Source organism: Microtus pennsylvanicus, chromosome 5, assembly GCF_037038515.1.
Source record: "Microtus pennsylvanicus isolate mMicPen1 chromosome 5, mMicPen1.hap1, whole genome shotgun sequence".
NCBI lineage: Eukaryota > Metazoa > Chordata > Mammalia > Rodentia > Cricetidae > Microtus > Microtus pennsylvanicus.
Window position 1 is genome coordinate 8461162 of NC_134583.1, and position 24335 is coordinate 8485496.

Consider the following 24335-nt stretch of genomic DNA (forward strand, 5'->3'; position numbering starts at 1 on the left):
CAATTGCTTGCTTTAATAAATTAAAAAATCATTAGACTCCTTAATTAAGCTGTACTTTAATGGTACGGTGGTCACCTCTGCCTTACTGGGCAGTGGTAGAATTTTTTGCTTTACCTTTCCTGTGTTAAAAGATGAATAAATTAATCCAGGACACCCCCATTTTCAAACAAATCCATGACTTCTTTTGGGGAACAAATCAGTTTTTCAGTAATCTTAAAATATGACCCCCCCACAATGCTTTACCATTAGACTTTGATACAAGGAATTCAGAGGCCTTTTATGTTTTTCATGATAATCTAGAATTTTTATTTGATTCCAGGTAATTTTAGACAATAGACATGATGAACTGTTTTCTCTTGAATAAATAACAATTAAATTACATCAATGAAATAAAATATACTGTAGGCTTAATACATTGTAAATATTACAGAAGTACTACTTTGCTATAGTAATTTAATGACTGAAGCTACATTTAATAACAATCTTACCAGTACTTGTATACAAAATATTATACAGATTACTGACAAAGACATCATAGCAGTTTCAAGGATGCTACCAGCTTAACAAACATCTAACAGTACAATGCACTTTAAGAGGAAAAGGATGTACCATTTACAGAGACAATAGGGAGATACGTTTTCCACTTGAAACACTGGAAATGAGAATCAAGATAATCTGTATCTCGTTTCCTATTTTTACAAGAAAAGATTTTCTCCCTTGGGGACTCTGATCCCCAGGACCTAGAGTTTAGTAAGTTTCCACAAAGAAAGCTTTTTCAAGATACCACAGCAATGGAAAGAAACTCTGTCATCTGAAAACCACGGCTTCAACACCTGACTGCTTTGTAAAACCTATGTACATACATTCAGTCCAAATCAGTAGATAGAATGGTTTTTTTTTCTTTTTGTATATTACAACAGGTGCATTAACGTTTTATCAGAAGGCCAGCGCCAAGCGACTGTGAATGGCCACTTAGGAGATCTTAAAATATCATACAAATATACAGTTAAGAGGATGAGAAATCTAATTTTTTTCGCGTGACGTTAGTGATCTTGGTTATGGATATGGAATGGCGGAAATTAATGAACGGAACAGTAACCAGAGACCTAGTCCTCATCTGGTAGTTAAGCCTATTTCCTGCAGAGTGGGATTAGGCAACAAAAGTTTTTTTTTGACATTTGATACCAGCTAAGCCTGACAGACAGTATCAGGGAGCTTGGGAGTCACCTGTCACAGGCAAATGTCCAAGCTGCCCAGATTCATGCTTCTTTTACACAGGTTTAATACATAGTGGAAACAGGGGTCCTTGGCGATAGCTTTTCTTGTTTAAATGATGCTATTAGTTCAGGACTCAGTCTTTATTCTGGAAAAGTCCATCAGTTAGGGAGTTGACTCCCTTTGAAAGTGAGAGGAAAGGCAGAACGCATGATCAGGATGAATGTCAGAGGAAAGCAGATAACCCTGATGCCAGAGCATATAAGCGATTCAATTGAAATTAATGAATCTAATTAAGGGGCTGGTAAATGAATGATTCTAATGAATGTAATTCTAATGACTGTATCCACTAGGGAGAATGTTTTGGTCGCTAGAGTTAGGAAATGATAGAGGAAACACCAAAGTGGATCCAACTAATTTGAAGTATTTTTTTAAATGAAGGTAGTTTAATGCGCACATGATGATAGTTCACAGATATTTCTTAGAGTATCAATAAGCACCAAGTTTAGTGCTATCAGCCCCATTGTCCCTTAGCTTATTATATACGAGTTAGGTCTTAAAAGTTCAATACACTATAAAATCTACCACTAAAAATGGCATTTGCACAAACACAGTTTTTAAAGTGAATCTTGGAATTTTTTTTTAATACCTATACTCAGAATTTCTACCAGGTCTTTGTATCTATGAGAAGAGGCGGTAATGCCTGGTAGCTAGAGACATGAAGATTGATATTCAGGTTGATGTAGGACAAGTCTGGCAATTCCTAGCCCCTGGTGATAGTCTGTCAATACTCTTCTCTATGGAGTTACTAATCCTCCTGAATCCTCATCTGTGCGCACAGAAGGAAATCAAGAGGCTCAGAAGGCAAATACATCCCAGCCGGGTCCTCAGGTCACATCTGTCTTACTATCGATTACAAGAAGGGGTACTGCCCCTTGAGGCTGGGAACCCCAAACACTAGAAATCACAGGAAAATGCTAGCTCTCTGCTTCATGCTATGGCATCTTTCAGGACTGGTGAGAATCTGTACAAGGAGGAGAGACTCTAAGTAGAACTTATCAGGACCAAGTGGCTTTTTCAAAGCAATAACTCTCCTTACTGGAAAAGGGCCCAATTCTGAGCACCTCGGCAGAGGAGCCAATCAGAAGCTAGCCACCCTCATCTCTATGCTTTTCGGCAAGTGGAAGCACTGACTATTCCTTACGCAAAAGGCTGACCTAAACAAAGCCAGGCACGGGGCTGTCGCCAGGTTTTTGCTACCCTTTTGCCAGACCACCAACCTTCTCACCCTCTGAAATCAAATGGCCTGGACCGGGTAACGGGCACGCTGTGTGCGGTTCTGCTGAGCCTGGGAACTCACTGCCCGCACGCTCCACTGATGCTTGTTCCTCTTAGGAGTTTTGTAAAGTCTTAGAACCACCTTCCTTTTATTGATTTTCACTTCCATGAACTTGGCCCCTACTAGGTGCTCACCATCCCCCACACTCGCATGTCCTTGCAAGAATCCTCTATGTTTTTGCACCTCTTACAGATTACTCTTTGCTGAAGGCTGGCCTTACGGAACGCCTACAGGTCATTAGAACACTAAACCCAGTCACTTAGGTGGGAAGATTTTCCTGGAAGGCTTTAGTTAGGATTTGTACAGCCACGGTTTCATGAAGAACTTGGTTTTAGGACCTGGATTCGTGTGCAAGAGTGTAGCAAGTGGTACAGTTCACACTTGGTCGGTTTTCTTGTGTTATGACATTGCTGTAATAGTTACAAGATAGAACACACACACGCACACACACACATTTACAATCACACTCACATGGTACAATTCCACTGAATCAGACAATACTTCTTCTGAATTAAAAAGAAGAAAAAGAAGAAGATTGTGTTTTGGCCACCCAGGCCTGAAATCTACTTAAATCTGGAAGGTCACTGTGCAATAGACTTGGTGCAGACAGCAACCGCACAGTAGTAACAGTGTACATCAGCGCTGACACATGCTGGCTGAAGAGGTCCGGTGAAAGCTAACAACTCAAGGATGCCAGCGATGTCAGCCTTAAAAAGTCAATATGCTTTTGCTTCTCCATTTTGATTATAATCCATTACCCAGCTCAAGAGCTGTGTTCCAGAAGATAGGAAATGTCCTCATGGCAATTCAGGCCTAACACGGTTTATGTCTCCAGGAATTCTGCTCAATACTTTGGATAGTCTTCAAATTCTTCTTGTTGTTTTAACCAAAAAAAAAAAAAAACCTTTATGGTTATTTCTGTGTTTTCTTTAGATATGAATACTGGAATAAATACTAAGGTTCCTAAAAGTGTATCGTGGACAACCATACCATCTAAACAGGGGTCACGCTGCTACATGCCCATCGAGTACGACATTGTTCTTATGAAGGTCTACCTTCTGGTTTTGCTAAGCTAGACAAAGTGACACAGTAAACACTGATACGCAACTCACAGGACATAAAACAGTTTACAAAGTATCTCTATTGTAGCACTGTACCTATTGTAAAAATGCACTTTTTAGTACTAGGGACAGACACATACCACATTATCATGAAAGTTGGGGTTACAAAGGCATTACTCATTTTGTGGTGTTTCTTTACAGATACTTAGACTTCAGATTTTGTAGTCTAAGGTTTCCCTTCTATTTCAGAGACTTGGAAGGACTGTTAAGCAACTGAAGCAACAGGCTTTCTTCATTGTAAACCCCTAGAGAATGGGGTTTAAGTACCTAAACTACTAAAATGTCAGCAAACTGAAAAAAAGCACAGTGAGAGTCACTATTTACTAAACATGGTAAACTTTAAAAAAAGATAGACCACAGACTTCTAAATTTTAAGCTAATGAGAAAAAGAATTTCCTTTTCTGTGCAGCCATGAAAGCAGCAGGCTCACAGAGCCTCGGCAGACGTGTCTGTGGACACAGACATGGTCACCTTGGCGATCTTAACCGTGCTCTTGATGCAGCTTTCCGCGGCCCTGTGCATGCTGGCTGTGTTATTGGCGTGCTTGTGCAGGCAGTCCGAGTCCCCCATGCTGTTATCTAGAGGCTGTGCGGTGCCTTCACACGAAGGGAACATGCTGCGGAAAGCGTGTCTCAGGTCCTTGCTCCTCAGAGCATAGATGATGGGGTTCACGGTGGAGTTCAGCAGGCAGAGCATGCTACAGAAGGCAAACACTGTCTTGATGAGCTTATTCATCTTCCCAAAGACATCATACACCATGATCGCAAGCAGGGGGCCCCAGCAGATGATCAACACCACCAGAATCAGGACCAGCGTTTTGGCCAGCCTAATGTCCATGCGGGCTTGGTCGGGCCGGGTCACCTGCACCTTGCCATCTTCTGACGTGTGGATGATGATGCTCTTCTGGGTTCCACGTTGGATCATGCGGACGGCATGGCTGTGAGCCTTCCAGAGAATGTACATGTATGCATACACAATGAACAGCAACAGCACGCTGGTGACTCCAATCCAGAACATCAGGTAGGTTTCATCAATGAGTGGGAAGATGTCCGAGCAGACAGATTGCAGCTTCTTGCAGTTCCAGCCAAGGAGAGGCAACACGGCAATTACTATCGCAATAGTCCACATCAGGCAGAAGGCCACTACGGCCTTGGGCCTAGTCACGATCCTCTTATAGGCCAGAGGCCTGTGAATGGATATGTACCTGTCGATGGCTGTGAGGAAGAGGCTGCCCACAGAGGCTGTGAAGGAGGCCGTGACCCCACCCAGTTTGAACAGAAACACATTGGGGCTGTCTTTACGGTGGAACACATGGAAGTCAACAAAGCTGTAGACAAAAATGACGCTGCCCAGGAGGTCAGCCACAGCCAGACTGCCAATGAAGTGGTAGGAAGGCCTGCATCGGAGACTGCGGGAATGCAGGATGACACACAGCACCAGCAGGTTCTCCAGAACAGTGAAGGTGCCCAGTGTGAGGGACAGCACAGCAATGGCCAGCTGCTGGCTAGGGTTCAGGATCATAAAGCACTCCATGTCCATAAAGTTCTCTCCACACTGGATGTTTTCCTCATTCTCCTTGTACGAAGAGAGAGACTTGTTGTAGAACTCTGTAATGTTGGTGGCGTCTACCACCGGGACCAACTGGGAGTTGTCTCCTGCAGTCATCTTTTCTTGGAAGGGACTACCCCGGAAGGAAGTCAGAGGGAATTTCTGCGGGAAGTATCCTAGTTTGGAAGCCATGTCTCCTTTGATGTCTTCGTACTGAATGTCATTGGAGCCCACGTAGAGGAGGTCTGTGGTGATGGTGCGGAAGGTGGTGTCTGCAAGGCCATCCAGAATGGACTTCATAACCTCGGACTTCGATCAGGCCAGACTCACAGTGATGGAGAAAGGGGTGCCAGGAAGGAACCCTAGTAAGAGGGAAAACAGAGAAGCTGAGTGGTCAGAAAAGCAGGAAGGTAAGAAACAGAAGCACTGGGCACCATAAACCACCATCACCTCTAAACACAGAGGTTCAGTCAACACAATGAGTCAGCTCAGAGAAGAACTCCCTGCCCCACAAAAGCAAAACAAAAACTACAAGGATATGGAGAGCCACACATCAGACCCGTGATTGTTCTCATTTCTTAGCAAAGTCAGTTGGTGCTGCATGAACCTGCACAGTCAAATAAACCAAGATCAATGGAAGAACCTTCACTGTGCATGTCATGGGAAGCGTTGGCCAGGAGGCTTCTACTATCAAGTATACAGCCATCTGTGCGGAAGCGGCTGGAGGCAGCAAGCTCACAGCACAAAATCCCTGCCCCGTGATGTACCCTGAAGGACAGGTGAGACTAAACAGGCAAGACAAGCAAAGAACACGACAGCATAGAATCAAGGGCTGAGGTGTGTAGTTTAACTGTAAAGGAGGATGTTTATGCCAGCCAGAGAGAGCTCCAGACCACAGTGGAAAGATGCTCTCCTGCAGGCATGATTCCTCACCCAGAGCAAGGGAGACTGGGATCAAAGCATGGCTGATATGAACTTATAAAGATGTCTATGCCAATCAGTTAAATGTCACGAAGGTTTGCATCAAGGCTTATGGAATCCCAGGGTTAACACGAGGAAGGTGGTGGTGATGAATGGCACTTCAGGAAAGCACCCATCGGCGTGCTGACACGAAGGACAGGAGAGAGGCATGGTGGTGCCCGGTGGTTTCCTAGAAGACTGTGCTGGAAATGGGGATGACTAATACAATGTGCCTTTCACCTCTACGTTAAGCAATTTGATGTTATTTTCAACATAAATAGCAAGAGAACTGATCTCGCTATTTATAAATATTTAAAAGATGGCTATTTATCTCTTTAGTTTATAAAAATTGCTACAAATATGGGATGATACACATGACAATTAAATAACCACAAATTTCAACATTTTACTTATCAATTGTCCTTTGTCATTTCACGTATAACACATATGAGAAAGCTTATTATCTCCTGAAACAAAATTTAAAACCTGTCTTTGTGTTAAAATACAGAGAGCCTATTTGTCACAATAGCTAAGTCATTAATGCACAATCCATTCCATAAATGATAGCGCACCATGGCACACCATGCACTGTGCCAGACACTTACAGATCAAGCCCACGGGGACCCTGACATCTAGCAGGGCAGATGGCCACCTACCTCAGCACCTACTGGCAAGGGTGGCTGCCCTGCAGATGGCAGAGCTCTGGAGCATTAGCTCAGCACAGCAAAAGGGACTTCCCCAAGGAAGTCATATGCATATGCCGAGCATCTAGGATGAGTGTGGGAGGGGACGGGATGCCAAGATGAGGACTTTTTAAATTAATATTCTGGGTTTCACGATTTTTCAAAAGCAACCTGGGGTAGGCATGAAGTGGCGGATGTGGCCCTCGTTCCACACTCGGCTGCCTCCAAATCCAAGCCTTACCACTGCTTACCAGGGTCAGATCACAAGCCTCCGCCCCCCCCCCGCTCCCCCCCCCCCCCCCCCGGTGTAGCTTTCCTAATCCCAGCCCTGATAATGCTACACAGCTGCTGGAGGTATCTTCAGAAACAGATGAAGGTTCTATGACTCTCATTTCAAACACTCTGCCCCAAAGACCAAACACAGCCTCAACCCAAGCTCCCCTTCCAGGCTCACACAACCCAGACGAGCTTCTGGACTCCCTGAGAACATTCCACCTCCGTCCACCATCCATCGGCATGCTTCCTGGGTCAAGCTCAGCACAAAACCTTCTGCTATCCAACCCTCGTCCTTTCACCCTGCCTCTCCTCAGCTTGGTCTCCCCATTTGGGCTGTACCACACAGAGTTTGGTCACACAACACTTGCTCCCTGCTGTGGTTTTTTCACTGTCCCAAATTCTCTGCCGGAACACTCTTTACCTCCGCTTGTGGGAGACCCCTTACCCTGACCAATTTGCTGTTTCTAATTCCCTTAGCTCACTGATTCCCATACTCAGATGAAGCCCATGTTTGGGGCTTCCAGAATCCTGAGACGGTTCCATCAACAGCATTTACCTAGTCTGCTTCTTGTTCTTAAGCTCCAGAGAAGGCTCAATGAGGACCACACTGGGCAACTTATCTGTCTTAGTATTTAACTCGTAACTCAATGCACAGCAGAGAGCAGCTGAAAATTGAGTTGTCTGACTGATTTTATTTTCTTCAAATAGAGTCAGAGCAGCTCTTTTCTGCCTAAAATAAGTAAAGGAATCTCTCCACTGAAACAGGAAAGGCACATGCATGTCACCGGAATCAAGATTTCTCACCTAATAAGCCAATCTACATGTGCTCAAAATAGAGTTCTGTTTTGGTGGGGGTTATCAGTGTTCTAATTGCGTGTGTGCATGTGTGTATGTGTGTGTGTGCAAGCGCGCATTTACCACCTCTTTACTTTTTCAGAAAACGTTTGCATGCACTGTATAGCTTCCCGTTTATAAGTGCACACCAGAAAGGTCTGATAGATGAATGTGACCAGCCCCCTAGTGACAGGAGGCTTGGAGGTTTTACCGTCTTTTGTTACTGCAGATAATGTCGCAATGAATTAATGCCAACCACCACTTTCTTTACCACATTGTTTAGGCTATTGTGAGCAATCTTTCTAGTCATCTTAACTCTTACCTTGGACTCATTTGATACCACCTCCTTCTTGGCCTCTACAATCAGGTGTACCTCTTAAGTGTCCCTAATCCCCCCCATTTCTAAGCACACAGAAAAAGCTTATTATGGGCAGGAGGCTTTTACATGTATCAACTCATTTTACTTCTACAAAGGCTTATGAGGCAATTTTTGCATGAAAGGCACAGAGAAGGTAAATAATATACCATTAACGCATCTAGTAGGTGGTAGAGCTGGGGCTGAACCTAGGTGTGAAGCTCAGTTCAAGTGCTGAAAGTAACCAGAAGAGGCACACTGGATGCTGTGAGTCTAGAGTTTCTGCTTTTAACCATCATGGCACACTATCTAAGCCAAGACAGGGATCGATTGCCCCTCAGTTTCCCTACTGATTCCAACCAGCAAAGCCCTAGTCTATGCAGAGAACACTGCTATAGGAATTGCCAGTCAGGGGGGCCATTAAGTCACCCACTCTCAAGCAGTGGTTCTAGGCCTTAGTATTTCATCTACAAGCTAAGGATAACAAGGACGATAATGAAGCCTAAATCACGGATCTGTTCGGAAAACTGACTCCAGATAAATCCTACTTAGGCCTGGCACTAAAATAAGTCTTCAATAAACATTACTGTCCTCACCAGCCAGTGCCACCGATGGCCCAGCACCATATACTACATACTAACTGCATTTCAAGAATATATAATATATACTAATTACTACATTATATTCTAATTATATTTCAAGAAAATGCATTATCTTAATTCACTTACAGGCTGCTTATTCAGTTGTATCAGAACCTAAGCACGAGGCAGAGAGAAGATGCCAAGACGTTGAGGAGGAGCTCTGATGGCATGCCAACTGCATTGAGGCACTGAGGGGCTTTACCTACATTCTGTCAGTAAACGAGTGCAGGGGCTTCCAGGCACGGTTCTTACCTGACTCGCCAGGCAAGGAGGCAGCTAGATACTTAGTCAATTGTCCAGAACACAAATGGGAACCCTTGTTCCAAGGACTCCAGAATCTCCACCATAACATTATGTATGTTTTAAGGTTTAACAGGAACTAAATTAAAGCTATTTTGCATCTTATATTCAAATCTTATCTGTTTAAACTGTCAACGAAGGCATTGCAATGGTGATTAATGACAGCTCCTAATAAATCACCATTTCCTGCCCCAGATCCACCAGATAAATCTGCCCACTGGCACGACACCAAGGATTGAAACTGTAGCCAGCACTGGAGAGAATCAAGACTTCTCAGGGATGGACAAGGGATGTGAGCTAGAAAAATGCCCTGGGATTTACTGTATTTATGATCGCCGCGTATGACCATGATGCCTATGGCAACGCAGCCAAACACCTTCATTCTGGCAATGGTGTGTTATATCTAGGCCAGATACTGGTGGTTACAAGCTGTCATGCCTGTCTAATATACGTCAGAGAAGAGTTTAAAATAAATGAACTTTGTAAATTTTAGAACGCAAAACACCACTGTGTATTGGCTATTGCAGACTATTGATGAGAAACACTGGTTGTTGTTTTTTTTTCTTTTTTTCTGCCCTTTTTTGCACCTTTAGAAGTCTTTTCTTCATTTCTGCACTTGGATTATTGCAGTAATTTCCACCTTATTATTTTTGCACTGAGAGTTTTCTTTGAGGGTTCATTAGTAATATAGTTTAGACTTTGGGGGGTGAAGCTGCCGTTAATTTTGTTTTTGTTTGCTAATGGGAAAATCATAATTGGAAATTCTAACAAGATGTGTATATGTGCCTATTAAAGAAGCAGTTGGGGCTTATTACAGTGATAGTGAAGGAACTGGAGTGACAGTTAAGGTTTCCTAACAACTTAATATAGAAATCATGCCTTTATAGTAACAGTAATAAAAATTTTTAAGTGTGCTGAATCTATTATTTTAGGAAAACCTCCTTCAGTTCTTAGGTTAGTCCCATCTGTTCTTGTCCCGTCTCTTTGAGCATACACCTGCGCCTCTTCTCCCTCCTCCCCCAGAAAAAAAAAAAACCGCATTATCAACACGCAGTGGTAGCGGTAAAAGAATTTTATGAGGATGGTCATGGCATAGAGTCTTTTAAAAATATTTATCCAGGGTTCATATCCTTATTTCTATAACTACTGAATGTATAAACCTCCCATGTGTGAAGCTGGCTGTGGGGGTTTTTGCTTGCAATCCTGGCACTCAGGTGGCTGAAACAGGTGAGTCATGACTCCAACCCAAGCTGCCACAGTAGGGACCTGTTACTAACAACAGAAGCTGGCCATGCTTCTGATTAGATGGAGTGTGGAATAAGCTTGAAAGCAAGACCTCGAGTTTCTGTTTATGTTATTTAACACCAGTTCCTTTGGAGAAAGTATGAGGAAAAAAATGGTTTTTTGGTTTAAGCATATGAATGTTTCTGGCTGTATGTATGTATGTATACCAAGTGCATGATGGTTATTCATGGGAGTTTGAAAAGGGCTTTGGATCTACTGGAACTGGGGTTACAGGCAGTAGTGAGTCATGTGGGTGCTGGGAATTGAATTCAGGGCCTCTTGCAAGTTCAGCAATTGCTCTTAACCACTGAGCCACCTCTCCAGCTCCTATTTATTTGTTTTAAGAGAGGTATTTCAATAATTTAAGTGTCTACTGCTGCTGTATCTGAGTTAAAATTCTTGTAATTGTGACCTAACTGGTATCTCTGCAATAAAAAGTAATAGACTGGTATTTGTTCAATGCAGGATATATGTTCACGAGTATAGAAAGCCCCAGAAAGCCTGGTCTGGACATGGCTATTGATTATACTGGCACACTACTAAAATTCCCTAATACTAACATAAATGCTTAAATGAGACAGCGGCAAGCTCTTAATGTCTGAACTGACAGGGTCTACACCAAGCATGGGAGTCCAAAATCATTGCCTAGCCCTGCTCCTTCCCTGCGTCTTTTTCTGCGGTTCAGCTTGACCAGCCTAATGAAAGTGTCTTATGGAGTGTTCACAGGGGAAAGATTTGTTATTTTTCCACTCACTTCTGGGAATAAATCTGTTTTTTACTGATTTGCTCAAGAAAAGTACCTTGATATTCCATTCCTCTGATGTTAGCAGGGAGAACTTTTAGTTGACTACTATAACTGTATTACATCTAAGTCCTAGGTGCTGTCCATAGCCAGAACAGTAGTATAACCTGATGGATGAGGTTTCGCTGCCAGTTGAGCAGGCAACGGGTCTTTCCTGTGCTTACCTATTACCCACTGTGTGGTCGTCCTCTCCCTCATCTTCTACAGTTAAGTATATAAAGAATTGACTTAATCATGCTGATAATCCAGCCAAAAATAGATAATATTTCTTACTTGTATTAATGCCAGTTCATTTTCATATATATGAAATTATATATAAATATATAAGTGAAATTATATATATATATGTATATATAAAATATATAAAATCCATTGTGCTGGTAATGCTTGGCTAGCTCTCAAAGCTTCAACTCGTTATATATTTTGTAAAAGAAAAACGGAACTTATTAAGCACACCATTTTCCCTGGTCTATTCTTTACTAACAAAGATATTAGGGTTTTTTTTTTCCTTTAAAAATATGTCAATTAGTACGAGCTGGAGACATTAAGATACATCCAAGGCTATATTTTCTTGCAAATCTAATGTGAAACATGCCCTATTATTAAACACTTAAAGGCTTGTTAAAATTTAATTGCAGGACTCAAGAAAAACGATGCCTTGAAATAACATGGGCTTACGCACAGTGAGGTGTCACTGATACAAGAAAAGTCCTCCACAAAGGTGAACTAGTAACATGCAGAAATGACTTGTGGACTTGGCGGTAATACCCAGTTGCCACTTAATTCTACTTGGTGGCTTAGATGTTTGCTCCTACTAAGTGCTTTGACCATTTCTGTGAAGCAGATATATTTTCCACAGTCTGGAAAGAGTGTGGCTGTGGAAGCAGCCTTCTCCTGAAAAAGAATATGCAGTTTCGGATTCAACAAAAGCTCCATGGAGTTGTCTTTATCCTGTTCATAAAAGTAGAAAGCAATATATAATTCTAGGCCATAAAATATGTAGGACCCAGTTAATGGGCTCTTATCTTTACAGTTCATTACCAAGGTCTCCACAGCAATGGTTTAAAACACTCGGCATGATGTCAACTGTGTCGTATAGCTTTCAGTTTTTCTTCCTTTCATCTGCAGATGAAGGGGTGTTTTCACTTTGAATCCATGAGCATATAAATTAAGTCTAAAGAAAAGCCAAATATGTTCTTTGGCTTCACATCTTAGATTTGGATGAATAAATGCATATTAAAGAAAATCTGAATTTTCCCTGTATTCTTGCCTCAGAATCATCTGAATAACACATTATTTTCCTTTAGTATTTATGTGAGACAAATAAATTACAATTCCCATTCTGCATGAGGCAAAAAGGCTCAGAAAGGCAAAAGCTTTGCCTAAAGCCTCCAACAGCAAACGTCTTGGGGAAGGTAATGTGGACCTTCCACCCACATCTGCATAACTGAGACTTCCTGCTTCTCACTCTGTGGTGCAGGAAACACAGAAGCCACCCTTTCATAGTTTAGAGACAGAGAAGAGTTGGTTTGGGCAAGAGACATCCTAAGCAGTATATGATTGTTACTCAGTGAACAATTAAAATCTGAAGGGACAGACAATCCATTGACAGTAGATAGTGTGTCCCACTCCAACTACCTACAAAGCATCCTTGACCCCTGCTCTTCAGAGACAAGCATGACAAACAGCTACAATTTCTACATGCTATAATTTCTGATTCTGGATCAGCACCTGGGTCGAAATGACTGTCAGTCAATAAATAAAATCTAAGCTGTCTTTGTCACTATTGTTTTTAATTTGGTATGATAGGATTTGCGTGTGTGTGCTGATTTGCCTCATTAGTCAATTTGCAAGGGTTGTTGATGGTAACGGCACCTTTCTTCACCACAAGGGAGATCTGAAGAGGCCACCTTCCTGTCTGGCACCTTTCTCACACTTTCTCACTTTAGAACAAGACCTGATGGCTGTTAGTAAACAAGAGCTTGAAACCACCACTCCCTGCGTAGGGGAATACAATGGAGTTTTCTTAAACACAGAGTAAATCCCTAAGGCCGATTCCCAAGTTTTGAGCTGAATCAACATAGACAAGTTATATAAATTTTATGTTTCAGCAAAACCAATGACCGTTAGACTCTTAGCATGTGTCAGAATCAGTTGTGTGACTGCAGAATGTGGCTGATGGATGCTATACACCTTCCCATGCCTCATTCAGCCTAATTCTATTGGGCATATACTCTGTGCCTAGCACAGACATTAAACTCAAAGCCATAAACATTTTCTGCAATATGTTACTATTCAATGTTTCACACTTGTGTAATAGCTTTGGGTTGAGTAAGTAAATCAAAGGATATAATACTCTAACCCAGCCCACCCATCGAATAAAGCCTATGCATATGTCTGCCCCAAAAAGGGTTAAAATACTGGGGTATGAGTTATAACAAGTATTGTCTGTGCCTTGAGAATTCTTCCAGAAGAAACTGTTGGCAATGCTGAGCCACCCAGTAGCAGTCTCTCCCTGCAGGACAGCTGCCTGTTTCGGTACCTGGTACGGAGCAGGTTAGTGCAGGGATGCTACTATGCACTAGACGCCCTGCAAATGTAACTTAACAGAATGGCTTTCAAGGGCAAATAATTACCCTCGGCATAAAGAAAGCTGGCCATTAGGAGTTGGTCCCATGCAAATGTCGATCTGAAGAGGTGTAAAATGACAAAATGACACTAAATGTACCAATAATAATGATCAACCCTGGTGATTCTTCTCTCAGAATCAGACCAATGCAGAAGTCATGGGCAATGATTGAGGGCCCACTCTTTACTCTGATTCTTCTTCACTCTGAGTTAAGATGAACTATAACAATTTAGCATGGGACAGAGGATCCTTGTAATATGTACAGCCTTGAATGGATCCTAAATATGTTTCCAATACACCTTTAAAGACATATGAAAGTGGTCTGATAATGCATATTTTCCTTTCCCAAGTTAATGCTAAGCACTGATCTTTCTTGAATGGTCTGTCAAAAGAAGTTAGGTGGAAACTCAGCCACTAGATAGAATGGCTTTTAAAGGCCCTTGGGAATCAAATTGTCGTTCTGTTCGCTGGACCCATCTCCTGCTTTGGTTGAGTAACTTCTCCTGCTACAATATTTCATGACTTTACTGCTGAATTACTTAAAATATAAAAAAGGAAATATGTCACGGAGGTTAAAATTTGTTATTACTACTGCCTACAAAAACCAAATTCTTAATTACTTTTCTGAGGTAGGACATTGAGAAAATTCAATATATTAATAAAAATTAATTGTGAATATTTGGAATTTTGACTCAAGAAAGTAATTAAGAATTAGTAAAGTTCTACTGAAAACTAATATGCTTATGCCAAGTGATACTGAAAGTAAGATGGGAAGTCTCAGGAGTTCAGCAACAATTCTAATAACAAACTCATTTCTATTTTATGAAGTATTTAGCTTTCTAGCTTGCAAACGTGAAATCATCAACACAGATCATAGCTAATTCTGAGATGGAAATGAATGGAAACTATTTTCTTTTATTAATATGACTAATATGAAATATTTCACAAGAGAAGCAAATATTAGTTCAAATAGTCATATTCATTGAGAACAAGGAGAATTTCTACATAATTCAATTTCCTTCCTATTATTCTCTCACTGGAATGATTTTAAATGAATTGCATTGTTATTTGAGTCCAGAATTTCCTTTACATATTATTTTTAAAACTACAAACTTAAGGATTAGGGGCTTTAAACATTCAGAAAATATTCAGTGTGTACTAACAACACAAGATACAAACCAAAGACATTTTGAAGATGCAAATAATTGCTTCCACATGGATGGGAAAGTACTGGACTTCAGTGGCAAAGCAAAATACACGATGCACTTGTGACTTAGAAGCATGCAAACTGGATGGAAGTGCAGAATCTTCATGCCTTTGTCCACATTCAAGGTCAAACTCATTCTGGGGTTTGTGTGGCACAATTACAAGGTTCTGGGTGAAGTTGAACCTGGAAGTGTTTGTGAAGAAGGACATGAAGATAAAGAACTAGGTTGTTAGTAAGACAGGTGCAAAGAATCAGGAAACTCATCCAACTGCACACACCAACAGCAGTCTGAGAAGTCGCCTAGTGGTCTCTAAGTACAGCACAACACGCAGGTAGGTCAGTGGGTGTTCTTCCAGGCTGCAGCCACAGCAGCAGCCGCAGCAGCAGCTGCAGCAGCAGCCACAACCGCAGCCACAGCCGCCACCTCTGGGGACTAAGGAGAAATGCAGATTCCCAAGATGGATCTATGCCGTTGGAAATGGTAGAGTTGGGTTGTGCTGTGAACAAGACTTCTAGGAAATATTTCTAGAATTTGAGAGCCACTGGTTAAAGTGATGAAACCCATGAAGAACACGGAGCAGGAGAGAGGTATCATTAAGAAGACTGGCGTTTAAGTGAGAAGGTAGGATATTTACAAGTGCAGGTTTTGAGATCACAAAACAGGGGGAGAGGAGAACTTGCTCAAGGTAAGATAGCTTCCCCCAGCAAAGCACAAAGGCCAGGGCATTCTTGTCCATCTAGAATACAGGAACAGCAGCCCAGCCTGCAAGTGGGAGTAGTCTTGGGGGCTTTCTCAGGGGTTTTGACTACAGTGCGGGACTCCTCTAGACTTTTTTCTGGAAACCTCCTGGTATATATTTTATCCACTAAAGGAAAGTGACTTCAAGATGTAACACATACTGATCCAGTAGATTAACACTCCTAAATCTATTCACAAACCTTATCATCAGCTTTATATAGGACAGCTATGCACTTCTTTAAACAACCCTGAGAAGAAACCGTTCATTGCTGAGCATAAAGGGATTTTTTTAAAAGTCATAGAAATTAACACCTCAGCTTATTTTCCTAACTTGGAAGCATTTGTGTTTGTTCTTTACTCCCAAGTCATAAAGTAATGTATCACAAGATATGAGCATAGAGACTTTGCCAAGGCAGGGACTCTCTATGGACTTGCTGCTTGCATCTGATAGCAATATAGTCTACAGCTGGTATCTTTTTTTTAAATACCTAGGAACTATAAACATGTAGAAATATATCCAAAAATATTCAGATGTATAACTCTGAGCAATCGTTTCCCAATTATTACAATGAAAATGAATCCCAGGATACTTTATCATCTTTCCCTCTTAGCTTTATGAGAAGTTAAATGTTACTTCTAGATGTAGTTGAATATTTCCAAAGCCCAACTCCCTCAGAAGCAGAAGTACAGAATTCTTTGGCATTTTTTTTTCATTTCAGTTATGTGTTAAACTACCCAGCTTTGCTTTGTACCTCTTCAAGTGCACTTGCTCATCGCGTGTGCAGAGGGTAAAGAAACACAAATTCCAGCTAGTGGCCCATTGAAATCAGTTGGAATTTTAACCAGCCAAAACAGTCCCACTCAACTGAGTGCCTCTTACAAGAATAGATAAATTTGATTTTAAAGGAAACTGAATGGAAAGCAAATATGAATGGCAAAGCCATATTATCTCAATTTTTAGAATATTGATTTACTTGCTATACCACGCCTTTAATCCCAGCACTCGGGAGGCAGAGGCAGGCGGATCTCTGTGAGTTCGAGACCAGCCTGGTCTACAAGAGCTAGTTCCAGGACAGGCTCCAAAACCACAGAGAAACCCTGTCTCGAAAAACCAAAAAAAAAAAAAAAGAAAAAAGAAAAGAAAGAAATTAGTATTGTAAAATAACTAAGTACGAATCCAAAAGGGCAAGGATTTATTTTTAATTTGATTTTCTTTTATGCATCCTAGGATTTATCAGCAGTTCGGATGCCCTGCTCCTTATAACTCGACTGTCAAGTGTCATGGTGGCTATAACCTTATTGTTTAAAAGCATGACTCAAGATAACAGAAAAGGAAATGGGAAAGAGTAGAATGGGACCTTCCATTGAAGCATAAACTTTGAAAAACTAGATCTCCTAATTACGTTGTATTTTAATTACATTTAAATATACATATACAGTTTGTGAGAGCATTTGCCAGTATATTAAACCACCGCAACAGATTGCCTGGCGCAGCTCTCAGAGATGCCTCTGCTTTTCTTTAAAAAGCCATAGCATGGAATTTGTTAGTAGGAAAAAAAATAGATATTACATTATCAAATATAAAAAGTTAAACTGCACCTTCTTTCTCAAAGCTAAAAAATGTTGATTAAATGCTACTCATAGTTGATAAAAGTAGTAAGGAATCCGTCAAAGGTATTAAGATCTATTCAGCTTTCATAACTAGAAACAGCTAAGAATGCAAACAAGAGTAGAAACATAACATTAAATAATAAAGTTGTACTGTTAAGGAAAAAAGTTTCATTTGAGTTAGAAAAGTGGGGATTAAAAACTCTCTGTCAACCTCTCCAAAAATTGGAAAATCTGTTTTATGAAACACACTCAAAAGTATAAAATGCAATGCAAGTAGCCCAATGAGACAAGAACAAACACTTGTCTAGAAAGCAAGAGTTCTCTAAAGAGGTCCTATGCATTCATTCTGAAATAAACAACAAGACAAAGAAAGCAAGACTTCAAAAGTATTCTTGAAGTGAGAGTGTTGAAATCTCTCCAGCTGAGACCAGAACAGAATTCATGCCACTGCCAGGACAAATGTCAGGCCCCTTTGCTCATGTTTGGGGGGAAAAAAAGTAATTTAAGAAAGAAATCTCTCTCTCTCTCACACACACACTCAACTACTACTATAGTCCTCAAGAATTTTTCAGTCAGTGTTATGAGCACAGCCAGTCCGAATGAAACTTTCCAAGCAAAGTCTGTCCCAATATTGTTCAAGTCTACGTGGAGAGGCACGCAAACAGGGACAGCATCGGTGACGGTGGCATCAAGAACGTTTCTTTTATACACGCAGCCAGCTTTCCTCGAAAAATTTCTGTAGAGGAATGCATTCCATTCTGCCATGATGCCCTGTTCCGTGAAGAAACATAACCCAAGAAAGCTTTTAGTAGATATTTTCTGCTCCAAATTACAGGTAATCACATTGATTCACTTAAGAAATGGCTTTGACCTATTATTACCCATCTCTCATAAATACACCTATTATCCGTGTAGCAAGCCCAAGGAAAACATTCATATCACATTAGGCAATTGAATAACGTTAAGAGGTGATGGACTCTACTAAAATTAACCATTCTCTTCTGCTCTCACATATTTCCTATGATTTTAACGTCCTTGTAATAACATAATAATGCTTGACATATGAAGCAAATGGGGTTATTTTAACATAAATTTTGTGATTTTTTTTGCCAATTAGTATATTCAAAACTGCTCATTATCAAGGCTGGCAAAAAGCTGCCTTCAACCCATTGGTGTTTACGATGAAACTGTAATCAAATGTGCTGATGCTCATCCCGGTGCGTTCCCAAGATTCTTAGAACACACGGGACTGGAGCAGATCTCCATCCACCCTGGAGAGCAAAACAGCCTGGTTTTGATTCAAGGTGAGATCTTCCTTTTGCTTGGAGTCTTCTGGGTCCATCTGTACAGTTGCTTAGAACTTGGCCATCTTCCCACAACTGCAGTATTCATTTAAAACCAGAGTGGCATTCTCAAATACATAAAAAGGCAATGTACCTCAACTTTTATTTATACCTGGAATAGACATAAAAAGTATGCTCATGCCTATGCACAGAAGTGTGTCTACACATTCATATTTTTAAATTATGCGGTATAGAGTTTGAGAGCATTGATGTTCTGGGTGACATTTATCACTTCTTCTAGTCCAGGAAATATTTTAGAATCTGAAATGAACTTTTTAAGATGAGTCTAATCTAACCTAAGAACATACAGCAAAGTGAATTAAATAGTTATTAAGGAATTAGCAATTCAGCAGTGAAGTGTTGAAGTCTCAACCCACACAAAGGAGAATCTGTGCAGCTATAACGTGAAGTTAGCATTTATATATATAGATATATACATATACATATATATATATATATATATATATATATATATATATACACACACACACACACACACACACAAGATTGGGAAAGATTTGGGAAGATGGCACAAAACAGGAACTTCAAATACATAAATGATGTTTTTATTCCCTCTTGATCTCTTCATCATCTACAGGCAGTAGGAGAAAAACAAGCAGAGCTGCATGCCTCTGCAAATACAGGTGTGCAGTCCTGATGCGGCCCTGGCAGCTTTTCAAAAACTGTCCAGTCCAGGTTTACAGCAAAAAAAAAATTATAAATAATTTAAACCCCAGAGCTGGTTTCACTCTATCAACTCAGTTAGAAATAACTACCAAAATAAGATAGACAGGGCTTTACCTGGGAAGACACAACATCCTTTAAACACTGGGGACCGGAGCTCTGAACTGTGTTCCTTATGCAACTAAACTAACGTAATTACCTCCAAGACGAACAGGCAACATCCTAAAGGAGAGACTCCATCTCACTAACCAAATTCAAGAAGCTATCACCAATTGCACTTTACAAATTCTGTGTCATTGGGTATATCTAAAATTCAATTTGCCACTGTTTTTTTCCTTACAAATTCCTGACTAGCTAGTTACAAGAAATTACTTGTTAGGCCAACTGTTTTCTGGAAAGAAGCATTTGGTAAGTGTCATGAACTCTAAACTGCTAGTATAAGCTCTATTTCATAATACTTGCTTCTAATACAGAAATTCAACTCTAGTTTCTAAGACCAGTACACGAGAAAACCAAGGAGCCTGTCTAAATACCCTAGTGGTTAATGCTAATTCTGAGTCAAGGCGAAGAAGAATGTCATGGATGGTGTTTGAAGAGTTCCACAGGCTTTGCCTTCATAATTAATAAGCTGACACAGCATACTAAAGACTTATCAACACAATCAATGGGGGCTGCTTCCTTCTTGGGAAAATAGAAAAAAACGGTTCATGGAGTTTTCCTGCAGAATTGCCTGTAATACACAAGCATATCACCAATACCGTGGTTCTTTTGGAGAATTTCATCCCCAGCAGTTTCATCTGGGTAACATTTAACAATTTCACTATTTTAACATTTTGAAATGCCAGAAAGAACACACTGATCCTGCAGCTAGGTTTATTAGACAAGAGCAGTCTCCCAGGCAAGGCAGAAAGGAACACAGTCCGCTGGGAGATGGGTAACAGAAAAAAAAAAAAAAAAACACTAGACAGCAAACAAAGCCGAGCCCTGCTCCACGGTGAGGTCTCATTTCACCAGAATTACAAACTTTGCACACACGCACACACACACACACACACACACACACACAATTAAGTAACATCACCTATGGCTTAATCAAGGTTCTAGTAACAACATCCCTTTCGATACACAGTCACTGATGTCATTAAAACTGGGGGGCAGAAATATGAGGTTTGTCTTCTTAACAAGGAGCATTACAAGCACAGTGATTTGGAAAGGTCAGAAGTGAGCATTCCCACCATGTGGTATTATCACACCCTCATGTAGGATCAGGAACACAATGCAATCCCCCCACCCCATTAGACATCTGATACATACATACCTCAGCCAGAGTGTTCCTTGCGTGGAATGGGAGACATCTTTTGAAGCAATAAAAAAGATTGTTCACAGTAAGTTCTCCTAACGACCTCAGATCACTAGTTTTTAAAAACCACATCAACATCAAGCCTCCTTCCTTGCTACAGGAAGTACTAGCGTGCCTACAAACAACCGCCTGCAGTAGTGCTGCTTAGCATTCTGGAGGTGCACGGATTCTGTTCCTGGGTGGATGCAATCAGAAAATTATTCTCCCAGTTAAGAAACTATTCACGGCCTTTCATTTTGATAAAATTGCTCATAACTGAGTTAGAGAAGGGAGGGGTATGGAGGGAAATGGAAGGCAGAGAAAAATCAATCAGTAGATCTATCTCCCTTTCAAATTGCCAAAAGCTGGGGTTGAAAAGCAACACTTTAAGCCAGACAGTCCTGCGGGAACCTCAAAGGCTGGCTGCTCCTATTTTCTCAATTTTCTGCCAAACGGGACTTAGGAGTGACCCCACAGATAATCAGTGCCCACTGAGTTTCCTCTAAGCGTGTGCATTGCCCCCATTGTTCAAAGGAATTAACTTGGTAATAAAAAGGAGAAGTTAGGGGACCCAGAGAGGTATCTTTCAACATCTTTAAAACCAGTAAATCTGCTCTAATCTGGATTAAATGCCCAAGGAGGCTTAATAAACCAAGAGGTAAACAAAGGCAGGAATAGCTAACAGCTCCTATCTGGAAGAAAATTAAAAAGATGGGAAACAGAATGCTTCATAAACAGGTTGCTAAATTTTTCTCATCTCTTTAAAGCCTTTGAGAGATGAACCATGTACTACAATTAAAAACATGCATGTTGCTTTAAACTTTGAAATGACCAGTTTTTGACATCTATCCCACAAACATTTGCATTCAGGAGATGCTCCCTTTTATGACTTGTAAGCCTTACCAAGAAATATCCTAAATGAAGCATCAACTTTGTTCATCTGGTGACAGCTCTTAGTTGCATGGTATTATAACGTTCAATTACTATGCGTATTAGTTTTTCCTTAAAGAGAAATGGCTACTGTAGCTATCGTTCTCTATCGGAAGTTCATTATTTGACATAGATTTCTTTACATGCCATTTAATATCTTGGTTGAGTTGTTTCCCAGATTTTGGTGCAGAGACATGTATTTCTCTGGAAGACTTAGTTTCTGATATGGTTAAAAGACATCAAGCATCAACTCAAGCGCCTGTTTTTTCAAACATTCACAATTACACATTTTCTACAGACATCAGTGTCTACAGAGCTAGATGCACGTTCCGTATTTTGTAAATGGTAGAAGCCTCCAGGAGTAGCTCAGACCACAGTTAACAAGCTGGGACTATACAGCTAAGTAAACACCACCGACGCACGATTTACTCTCCTGGAACAAGAACTCCACGTAGGACACCTGGGGACCACTGGCCAGTACCGAGGGGGGCGGGAGGCGGAAAAGCTATTCCCAAACGCCACTGTGCCAGGTCTTACCCTTCGCATCCCCTGGTCCACGGGCCAGAAGCTCCCTCGGCACCTGTCGCCCAGCCAAGGGGCTGGCTCTCCGCTACAAGGAAATCTGCCCCCAGACTCTACGAGAGCTCTGCAGACAGTCCAGGCTCCCGCCTGAGCCAGGGGAAGGCTCTGGCGCCAGGGGAGCCCGAAGGAGGAGGAGGTGGAAAAGAAGTGGAGAAGGTAGAGGCAGAGAGCGAGCTGGGGAGGCGGCGCGGGGCGCGGTGGGGCGGGGTGGAGCGGGGCGTGCCTGCGGCGATCGGTCAGTAAGTCAGTCGGTCTGCGCGCCCCGCGTCCCCGGCTTCCAGCACCCGTGCGCCACAGCCCCCAGGACTGTCGCCCCTGGGCTCTGGCAGGCCCGGTTCGTTCCCTGGCTCTCCCCGGCGCCCCGTTGACCGCGCTGGCCGGCGTGGGGCCGCCCGCCTGGGCCAGCCCAAGCGCCCGTCGCTGCGCCCTGCTCACGGTCCCTGCCTCTCCCTCTGCTTGCGCGCTGTCTCTGGCTCGCTCTCGCTCCAGTCCCATTTATGAAGCGTGGTCCCATCACGTGTTAATGAGCCTTTGTCCTGCCCTGGCAGCGGCGGCAGCAGAGACTCCGCCAAGGGATCTGCGCGGGGAGGGACCGGCGCGCGGCGCCCGCGGCTCCAAACTTTGCTGCGCGGTCCCCGCCGCGGCGCTGGCCCGGGGGCCAGAGAGGGCCGGCCCTTGGCGCGTGGTGCCCACTGTGTCATCCTCATTCTCCGCCACCGCCGCGCCCCGGGGACCCCCGCGGCCTGACCCTGTTCTGCTCCCTGGCGCCCTCCCACCCTGAAGGGGCCAAAGGGGACGCGTGCCTCACTGCCCGCGACCTCGGGGCCGTTAATCACGCGCGCTGCTCAGTGCCAGCACCTCGCGGGAGGTCACGCACCGGGCGGCCGGGACCCGGAGCCAAGGCAGCAGGCATGCCGTCCGGGTGCGGTCTCCGCCCGACCCTCCCCTGCGCGCCGCCCCCGCTCTCTGAGCTACCTGGCCGCCGCCACCAGTCCTCCGCCCTCGGGGCGCACGACGTCGCCCGGGCGCCTCCCGCGCTAACCCGCGCGACCACTCGGGCGCGCCCAGCCTCCGGCGGGGGCCGCACACGCTCGGCTCCGTGGGCGGCCGGCGCCCCCTCCCCAGCCCTGGCTCTCCCCGCACCTCCTGCTCGCGGGGAGACGCCGCCGCGGCGGGCGGGGGCTCTACTGGGGCGGGCGCCTGGGGACTAGCGGTGCGCCCGGCCGCCGCCGCAGGAATTAGGGGACATGCTCGTTAATTGGTTCCACTATCCGCTGCCGTCTGCCTCCTGTGTGCACGGATCAAACCTTAATTGGTCTTTACATTTATCACGGCGAATTGCAACCCTATACAGGAGCGTAGCCCGCGCTTCAGCCGAGAGGGCCATTCTCCGCCGGGTCCCCGGGGCCCAGCCGGTTGTGGCTACGGCTGAATTGCGTTTTAGACCTCTTTCTCTCCTGAGATTTGGGTCCACTCGACCCCTTAAGGTTTCCACCTGATGGAGCCACATTCTGGTCCCCGCTGTGGGAACAACGTTCAGTTCCAGGCAGGCGAAGTAGCTGCTTGGCATTCATTTTAAGACGCCTTGTTCAGATTCGAGGACATCTAGCCCAAACAGCATCCTACAAGACGGTTTGTTTTTTAAAAAAATAAATAAATAAAACCAATTTTCCCTCACGTCCTATCCCTGCTCAGTGCCCAAAGCAGTCATAACGTGTGTCTGGGCCCCTATTTTGAATTTGGTGACAGGGATGCCAGAGGGCGAGCCTCAGGAAGAAGGAACATTGAGGGAGAGGAAGCTGCAGAACCCGGGGAGGAGAGTCTGGCTCTGAGAAGGAAAGTCTGAAATCTCCCTACCTACAGGGCTAGCTGAAGAAAGGCTTCTTGCAGAGCTTCAGCTGTCTGAATATCCT

At 43.0% G+C, this 24335-nt stretch overlaps 1 protein-coding gene across 3 annotated transcripts; it reads right to left on the reverse strand.

The window, feature by feature from the left end:
• Positions 1-982: 982 nt before the first annotated feature.
• Positions 983-23504, reverse strand: Cnr1 (cannabinoid receptor 1). Of its 3 annotated transcripts, none has more exons than XM_075971245.1 (2): positions 23398-23504; positions 983-5585 (listed from the first exon to the last, which is right to left on the reverse strand). In XM_075971245.1, exon 2 carries the CDS (start codon positions 5521-5523, stop codon positions 4102-4104), a length of 1422 nt encoding a protein of 473 aa, XP_075827360.1. In that variant the 5' UTR covers positions 5524-5585; positions 23398-23504; the 3' UTR covers positions 983-4101. The 3 variants fall into 3 exon arrangements, with proteins under 3 accessions (XP_075827360.1, XP_075827359.1, XP_075827361.1); XM_075971244.1 differs by lacking the exon at positions 23398-23504 and adding an exon at positions 22378-22769; XM_075971246.1 differs by lacking the exon at positions 23398-23504 and adding an exon at positions 20890-21372.
• Positions 23505-24335: the final 831 nt, after the last annotated feature.